The 9,350-nt window shown below is 43.3% G+C and overlaps 1 protein-coding gene across 1 annotated transcript; it reads left to right on the top strand.

Moving 5' to 3' along the window:
* The first annotated feature begins 1,009 nt into the window (after positions 1-1,009).
* Positions 1,010-2,299, top strand: LOC102373649 (G-protein coupled receptor 183-like). Its single transcript, XM_006027420.2, has one exon. It carries the CDS (start codon positions 1,010-1,012, stop codon positions 2,066-2,068), a length of 1,059 nt encoding a protein of 352 aa, XP_006027482.1. The 3' UTR covers positions 2,069-2,299.
* The last annotated feature ends 7,051 nt before the right edge of the window (positions 2,300-9,350 follow it).

The following is a 9,350-nucleotide window of genomic DNA, read 5'->3' on the forward strand; positions in this document are numbered from 1 at the left end:
GAAAGAGGGCCAATGTGGGGCCGTGCAGGGGCAGCCCGGGAGGCTGCTGGACCCCCCAGGCGGAGGCAGGTGAGAACCCCCCCGCCGGATGCGCAGCGCTTTGCCCGCTGCAGCTGCCCCAGTGCCTGCCGCTGCTGCCTCCTGGCCAGGTGGCCCCCACCACCCTGACCTGGTCCCCGGGTTCCCAAACCGGCGGGGCAGAGCTGGAAGCAGCAGATGGAGATCCGGGAGCGCACAAGGGCCAGAGCATCCTCAGTGCCACTCCGCGTACCCCACAGCGCCAGACCTGCCCTGTCCCAGAGGGAGCAGCCCAGGCAGACCCAGCAAGGGCTTCAGGAGCTGGCCATGGGTAGTGACTGCAGCCACACCGGCGACATCCTTTAGAGAGGTTATCCTTTTTTCCCCTTTTTATCAGTTGTTTAGGGTTTTTAAACAAGGATAAATAGATGTTGCAAGAGGGTTCATCCTTACCTATCCCAGTAAATATTTGGGAATGGCCATTTTTCTCTTTGTTCTCTTTTTTTTCTGGTTTTCTTTCAAAACCAGAGAAAAACATAGGCCTGGTGAGTGATGTTGCTCTTGTAAACTCCCCCTCTTTGGTTGCAGGGGTGTAGGCTGGGTAGGTGCCGTAACCCTCGCTGCTTATGGAATTTTTGGTTTGAGATCCCACGTTCCCCCCAATCAGCAGCCAGTGACATCGTGCCTCATCGACTGTCCAAACAGCCTTCAAAGGTGCTCTTTTACAGATTACACCCCCCTTTGGCTTTAGCTGAAAAAGAAATGGTTTAAGAGACAGAGAGGGAGTCACAGTCTTATTGAGAATGTGACTGAAATCAGAGTTTTCTAAATGACAGCAGCCTCACCCTCAGCTCGTGCAAAGCGAGCCTTCACTAGACTCTCCTAAGCTTGAGAGAGTGCTGTGGTTCACAGCCTGGTTGGTTTGCTTGTGGGTCTTGCTTGTTGTAAGTCAGCTGTCTCTTCTTCTTCCAAGGAGAAGCACGCACACGGAATGGCTGCTGCCGCCTTGCTGCTTGCCAACCTCACCAACAGCAGTGACAGCGGCTGCAACGTGCATCACCACCGCTACACAGCAAAGGTGATTTTTTCATGCTTTTACATAATCCTGCTGGTCTTTGGCTCCTGTGGGAATATCCTTGCCCTTTGTGTCACCTTTCAGCGAGGGAAGAAGAAAATCAACTCTACTGACCTCTACCTGATCAACCTGGCTCTGTCTGATGCCCTCTTCACACTTGCACTGCCAGGAAGGATTGCCTACTATCTCCTGGAATTCAATTGGCCCTTTGGGGACTTGTTTTGCCGGGTGACAGCTTTCATCTTCTACATGAACACCTACGTGGGCATCTACTTCATGACCTGTGTGAGTGTGGACCGCTACATTGCAGTGGTCCGTAGCCGGTGCCTGGGCAAGTTCAGAAGGGTCAGCCGTGTAAAATATATCTGTGGGGTGGTTTGGTTGCTAGTATTCCTCCAGACAATGCCACTGCTCATGCGGCCCATGACAAAGATGATGGGAGACAAGCTGACCTGCATGGAGTACTTCAACTTTGAAGAGATTCCCAAACTTCCCATCATCCTCCTGGGAGCTTGCATGGTGGGGTTCCTCTTGCCTGTCGGAATTATATTGGTTTGCTACGTGCGGATCAACCTCAAATTGTGCAGAGCAGCCAAAGAAAACCCTCTGACCGACAAGAATGGGCACCACCGAAAGGCTGTCACAGTTATCGTGGTGGTGCTCCTGGCTGTAGTGATGTGTTTTAGCCCTTACCATGTAAATATCATTCAGTTCATGATCAGGAAGATCTTGTACCAGCCATCCTGCTTGGAGCAGAAAGCTTTCAAGATGTCTTTACAAGTCACAGTGGCTATGATGAACATGAACTGTTGCATTGATCCGATCATTTATTTCTTTGCATTTAGAGGCTATAAGAGGAGGCTCCTCAGGATCTTTAAAAACAGTGGCTCCACTCTCTCCTCCTCCACTGCCAAGACACCTTCAGAAAGCAACAGCAACAGCCACAACCAAGGAGCTTGCTCTTTGTCAGTTTAGCTAGCTCTTTGTCAGTTTGCCTTCATCTGCTTAGAGCTTTAACTTAAAATTACCCCCAACTGCACTGGTGTGACTCCATGCATAGTAGCAGAAGTTGGAATGCAAGTGCAGGCAAGAAGTTGGCATTTTTACCATTCTTCCTGTGCAGCGCAGCATGACCCTGGAGTAATATCACTAGCAGCTTTTCTATTCTTTTACTGGCTGCAGTGGTGGTGACCCAGGGGCAGTGCCATGGTGGGAAGTTTTAAGAAAAAACAGGGAATAGATACAGCTTTAGGCCAAGATATATATTTCACTTATTACATATTGTGGCTGTGTATAACTAACTATACATAGTCACAAGGTTTAATGATTCCTGAAACCAGTTCTAACACGCTGACAGATGTGTGTTGTATGCTGAAGATGCAGTGCTTCTGCTAGATACAGGGCATCACACAAAATTCAGCAAAAAACAAAGGCACCGGAGGTACTCAAAACCCCTTGGAAATGTCCTTCTGTGCTTTGCATATAATGCAGCTTTATCTTCTGGACATACTCAATATTTTGTTTGCTTCCTAAATAAAGGGAGTTGCCATGAGCTTTTAACCATTCAGGATTTAATTTGGTGTACTTGAACCTAGCAAACAGAGTTGGAAACTGTTTTTGACCACCTTAAACTCTCCATTGGTATTTGACATGAAGCCAGCTTTCTCTGTTTCTTTCCTGTGACTGGAATTATACCAACATATACCGAGTGTCCACTGTTGACTAGGACTGGGTTAAAAGAGCAGCAGGAACAAAAGTCGGACCTCAGCTACCTAAGCTCAGCTTATCTACAGTAAATTTAAAAAATGAAAGTGACTCAAAGTTTCTGAAATTCTCCAGCAACCTGACATTGTATTGTGGGAAAAGTACAAAAGAGAACTGTGAAGTCTGTCACAACAGTTCCTGTAATTAATGATTGTAGTCTAATAACTGGCAAAGGTCTGAGACAGTAAAGAAGTTGGGGTATGAGGAGAACTACATGTTTTCATTTTGCTAGTAAGCTTAAGAGTTTGCCCTTTATTTTAGGGGAAAGTGCACAGTAGATTTTCAAATTATGACTATTTTAACTAAATGTAAAGGCTTTTAGAAAGCAATCTCTGCCCTTCTTCAAATGGGTCAGGAGCAGTTGCATTGCCTTAACTATACCGGGTAGGACCATATGTAAGACTGAAAAACCTAGGTTTTATAAACTATTTAAGATTACTCATTTATTAGAAATAGGGAGATTTACCTACTAATAGCTAACTTTCTGGAAAGCTATTGTAAGCTCTGAATGTTTTTGTAAGTCAGTGTCATGACAGTTGTACAAACTACACAAAGTTTGAGATGTTTATAGGTCACATGCGATGGTACTAGTCAGGCATAATAATTAGAAGTACAATATTAATACACATAATGAAGAGAGAGAGAGTCCTTGCCCTGGACAGAGGTTGGGACTCTCTCAGCTTCTGAAGACTAGATACTACTGTATGTTGTTTGCATTGCCCGTTTTTAACCCAACTTTGGATGACTGAGGTCTGTGAAGCTTGTCGGTAGACTTTATGACCAGTCTATCAAGAAACTGGAAGGCAAACATTACAATCTTTACTAAACTTCAGTAATTAAAAGAATGCACAGAACCAGCTGCTTTTCCAGGCTGTACATTAGAAGTAACAAATTTTGTAGAGGAAATAAGTGAAATAGCCAAGTGGTCTAAGGTGCCAGACTCAAGAGCATGTTTTTCAAAGACAGACAAGGTTCTTTGGGTAAATCCAATATCTTTTATTAGACCAATTCAGATAGTTAGAAATGTTTTTCAAAGGTGGTGAATGGCCACTCTAGATATACCTTGTTCATATGCTCTTCCTCTAAAGCATCCACTCCTGCCATTGCTGGAGACAGGATACTAGTCAAAATGGACCATTGGTCTGACCCAGAATGGAATTGCATATGTTCTTAAATTAGTTTGGAAATCCACTCATGAATTTGGACAGAGGAAAGAATATAAAAACAATGTACGCATATTTTTTCCTCGCACTGGTAGGAGCTTGAGATGAATAAATGTACTTTTAAAAAGTCTGTGAAACCTTTTAAATGCTTTTCTTTGTGGACAAAAACATGTTTTCCTAACAGAAACCTTACTAGGCTTTATTCTGTATTAATTTTTTTTCTTCAAATAATAAAACATGTCTTGTGAATTGCAAATTTTTTTTGTACATAACAAAGCTTCCACTTGTTCCTAAACTGACTACAGATGTCACAAAAGCTCCATTTTCCCTGTACTGCTTGTGTTCCATGCCCTCCTTCAAATGCACTTCTTTCACCAAACTTACTTAAATTACTCACCCTTAGACACTTATTTAAAAAAATTGTAATCTGCACATGATAGGATCAGGATCTAAGTGACCAACGGAACTGGCAGAGGTGATGACTACTCTTTGAGGGGCAGGACGCACTCAGTTCTCACTGAAGTCAAAGGTAGGCAACGGTGACAGCACCCTGCAGGATTGGACCCTCAGCTTGTAAGATCACTGAAGTAAGGACATAATTTTCTTTGCCTTTCGTGCCCTTCTGACTGAGCCAGATAGAGTCCTGGTTTGCAGCAAACACTTCTGAGTTTACAATGCACCTTCTTTCTTATACTGAAGCACAACGATCTAGGAATTTTCCAAACAGAAAAGCAGCTCACCCACAGTAGCTCAGATTTTAACAGAAGGAGAAAGTGATACAGCATATGATAGGCCTCTTACCATTACCACAACTAAGATCATAAACAAAGATCATGCAGCCCAACTTTTAACTGTAGACCCTTGACTCTTCCTCCTCCTTCAGGTTTTCCTTTGCCAACCCACCCTTTCCAGCACTTAAATGTTAGATAATGTGTGTCCAGGGAAAGGCAGGCTGGTGAGTAATGAAAGCCTACCACTACTAAAAGGCACAAAAGTAAGGTTCTGAATTCCTTCTCCAGGGCTTCTTAATACTGGGGAGGAGTACATAAAAGGAAAAGTTTGGCTCCTGGAGAAAGTGTAGATATTCTATTATATTCTGTTCTGGTTCTTTTATCATCAAAAGGGCGTGTGAGAGTGCCTTCAAGAAGGAGATTAATATGGCTATCTGTTACTTGTGGTTTTTTTCTCTCTCTCTCATATCTTCCCCAAGGGGAAAAATGTATGTGAGCTGGCGACAAAAAAAAAAAAAACACAAAAAAAAGATTTTATCCATCAGCAGTTGCATGTCTCTGACCACCAACACTTTCTCTGCCAATAGCTGCACATAAAACTATCCCTGGAGTAGAATAAGTTTTGACGGAATACAGCTTTTTTGATTTTCTTCACCACAGGAAGTTTTATCCTCTGGTGACCTGTAGCACATCAGTTTTTAGTTGTCTAATAACGGGGGGAAAGGACTTACTAGTAGCAATTTATATTCAAAGACCACTCAGTACATAAGATTTATTCGAAGTCATTTTGTAGGCAACTTACTGGGTATATAGGCTATATTTTTCAAAGGCAATCAGCCAGCTCTCTTCAAAAGCCTACCTCATAATTTCTAGTTGAAGTATATCAAAAACAATCAAATAAATTATAGCTCAAAAGTGCAAAATGCATACCACATTTTCCCATACAACATGGCTCCCAGTAAAACATTCACTTGGTTTTTGGAAAGCAAAATGTAGTCATGGTCAAGTGTATGGCATAGAGCAAGTCCTCCTGGGAACACAGCATGTCCAGAATGTGTGGAACCAAGATGTTCCTGGTGCAAGTTGCCTTATCCACGTTGATCCTGGAATGCCATATTCTTCCTGGGTATTCTGGCCATGTCCAGACGAGCATGGCTGTGCAGTATGTGGCACCGCAGACCCACCTGCAGCACCACACACCGCACATTCAGGTGTTCCCCACACTGCAAGGTAGCAGTGCAGGTGGATTTTTTGACCCTGGGAGATCCTGGGGTCAAAAAAACCCATGTGAAACAAAAGTGGGGCAGCTCATGTGGAGGCAGTGTGTGCCACCCAAAACCAGAGCCTGGCTGGCTAGATCCAAACTCTGGCTGCCAGCCAGGCTCTGAGCAGCAGGAGCGCTGCAACTGCAGCTCCCCAAGGCCTCCAGAACCCCAGGGGAGGCTGCTGGGGCCAGCACAGTTGCCAGCCCCAGCCTTGCCTATCCCACCCAGGGTAACCAGCTGTGGGCCAGAGAGCACATGGCACAGGTATTCCCCAAGGACAAGTAGCAGCACAAGGTAAAACAAATCCTGTCACAAAGTTAAGTCCCAAACCCTTGCAAAGACAATAGCGAAACTGTTCATTCTTTACTGTAAGGTTCTTCATAGAAGTTCCTGTAAATAAAGTATTGTTTTCACATTATAAGCCTCATTGAGATACTACCAGCAGCTCACTTGCTGCTTCGGGCACAAGCTACCATGCTCAACTTGTCTGTTTCAACCCACATTTTCTGTCACTGGCTTTCAAGTTTTTCTCCCACACACTTCTTCTGGTGCACAGCACCTGAGGACTCAGAAGATTTGTATGATGCTGGGGAAAGGACCGGAGGTGTTTGGGAATGATGAGATAATGGCAATGGCTAGGATGCTGTCAAAACTCATCAGCTCCATAGTCCTTTAGGCCTTTTGGAAGGCTACTGTCTCTGAATATACTTTGGAATTTAATACGAATCTATGAATCTTTGGAATTGAGCCACAACTGCACGGTTTTTACATATCCTTCATGTCAGGAGAATCCTGCCCATTGCTTGAATGACAAAGGCTGAAATGGTGAAAACTAGTTCATACACCTAAAACATTGCTATAGAACAACATCGTGATAACAAACCTCCATGAGACTAGGAGAAAAGCTCATTAAAAGAGAGTATACTACAGTTAGTCAATGTGCTGTATCATAATAGTGAAAATAAGCTTGCTGTTGGGATTGCTAAAAGCAGGTATTTGTTATAAACAGGGCTTGCTAGAATGAGGTTGTACAGCATATAAATTGGATATGTAAGTTAAATCAGTTATTTTAAATGAAACCTAAAAAGAGGTTTAAGGAGAGAAAGGTCATGTATTTTGGGGAATCTTGTTTACATGGATGTTGAATCTTCCAAGGGAACTTCAGAGGGAAGTCTTAGTTTCAAAGTGCAGGAATTCTAATAATTTTTGCATTTTCTGGCAAGTCTTTTTTACAGTTGGAATGGGATAAGCTAGAAAGGAAGCACATGCATAGAATTTAGGAGAAATTATAGCTTTAATTTGCATTATAATTTATTTTAAGGCAACTTCATTAAGCTACTTTTTGTTTCAATGATCAATCTAAAAGGCCACAGACAACTGTTTTATTAAACTTCTGTTAAGATAAGTAAGTTTATTTTCTTATTGTTTAACTGACTCAGTCAATAGCTTTTGAACCATCATTTTTGTAACTGTAGTAGATGTAATTTGGGTAACAACAAAACCTAGAGGACCAACTTAATTTGGAAATCCATTTCCTGAACGCTTTGCAAACATTTAGTGCAAGATAGCTGGTGACCTAAAGAGCATACTGTAATGGATGAAGAGCTGCTATACATTTCAATAATACTACAAGTGACCTGGTCAGTGAGTCAGTTACTGTAGAGGTATGGCAGAAGGTAGCGCAGGGTGGCACCTTAAAAATTAACTCATTCAGAAAGGCATAAGCTTTCACAGGTAACAGCCTACTTCATCAAATGCTATGCATGGACTATGTTGGCTTATTAGTTTCTGAAATGAATATATTACCTAATTTAATAATGGGCTGTTGAAAGGACAAGAAGAAAAACAAACTTCCTAATAAACAGTGAGATGCACTGAAGGGGTTGTTACAAGTTGATGACTAACTTCCAGGATCCGTCCGAAGCGACACAGCTACATGGCAAACAGGGAAATGGATCAAAAGACTATGAGAAATTAAAAAGCACTTCTCAGGTGAAGAAGAGGAATACAGATCTAGAAGGGATCTCATAAGCCCCCTCAAGTCCAGTCTCTTGCATTATCAGGCAAGATGATGTCAATGGTCAGATCACCTATAACCCACCTGACCCAGAAAATGATTTTGTGGAGTGTCAGCAGCAGTTGTGTCCTTTCAGACCTGGAGATGGGTAAGCCTTAAGGGAAGGCATGCATGTAGACTGATTTATTATTTTTAGACTTGTCTTTTACATGCTTTGGTTCTAAATAAATAATATTTGACTTTAAGAAGGCTGCTTGCTCACAATGTTACTCACTTTTCATAGACTTTTCACTGAGGAGACTGCAGAGTGAATCCTGGTTAGCACATGAGGACTGTAGCCTAAGATACAGTGGACTGATTGAGGCATAGGAGAACAGGTGGGGTTGGAGATGCAGTTTCGATGGGTTGTGGCACAACCCATATGGAGGATGGGAAGGAAAAAAGAGAGGTGAAATGAGTTGCTGATGGCCAGTGGAAGAACCAGAAGGAGAAGTTTCTGGAGTCCCAGCCCAGTATCATGGCTACTAGACCAGTGGTTTTCAACTGTTGGACTACAGGAGTAGCACCAAGGGGGGCTGGTCAAAACCCCATGCAAAAGATTCTGTTTGTGCTCACTTCTGGCACAGGGAACAACAGGGTACTTAACTCTGCTAAGAGCTGCACAAATGACTCTGCTGCTTCTTGTGCTGGAATGAGTGTGTGTGGGACAGCCTGGCACTCCGCACTTTTGCAAGGAGGGAACAGATCCCAAGGGACAGTGATGGGGTGGGGAAGGCTGCCAGATCATAAAAGGTTAAGAACCAGTGAGAACCAATACATGCTGCCCATGTATTTGGGCTCTGCTCCCCAGCTTGCTATATTTAGAAGTCTGAAAATATAAAAGTAGAATTTGACTAAAAATTCTCCAGCTGTAATTTTTTTTTTTAAATTTAATTTGTATCCACAGCCAAATTAGCCAAAACTAACGCCAAATGCAAGTATCCAGAACAATAAGTGGCCCTACTACCGGCAAACATCCTCCACCCGCACCCAGAGCTTCAGATGTTTCCAAAAACTTTGGCGGGCATCCTACTTGCAGGCCCAAGCCTGGAGGCTTGGGGTTCAGATGCCCCTGAGTTTAACCTGCCCTTAGCCATAAGGCCCTCGGAACAAGCAAGGGAGGAGACTCCCATTTCCATAAAGAGGGCTTAAAGCTGCGGCACCTCGGCGGGGACTGAACCACACCAGAAGAGCAGTTCTCCCGGGTAGCACTTCAGGAAAACTGCCTTCTTGGACACAAATACATGATATTTCCACAGCCAGGTTAAGAAGCCACTA

This window comes from Alligator sinensis, unplaced genomic scaffold, assembly GCF_000455745.1.
Source record: "Alligator sinensis unplaced genomic scaffold, ASM45574v1 scaffold744_1, whole genome shotgun sequence".
Classification (NCBI taxonomy): domain Eukaryota; kingdom Metazoa; phylum Chordata; order Crocodylia; family Alligatoridae; genus Alligator; species Alligator sinensis.

Bases quoted from the DNA above. Each gene is read 5' to 3' on its own strand.
- LOC102373649 (XM_006027420.2), top strand. From the start codon at position 1,010: ATGGCTGCTGCCGCCTTGCTGCTTGCCAACCTCACCAACAGCAGTGAC.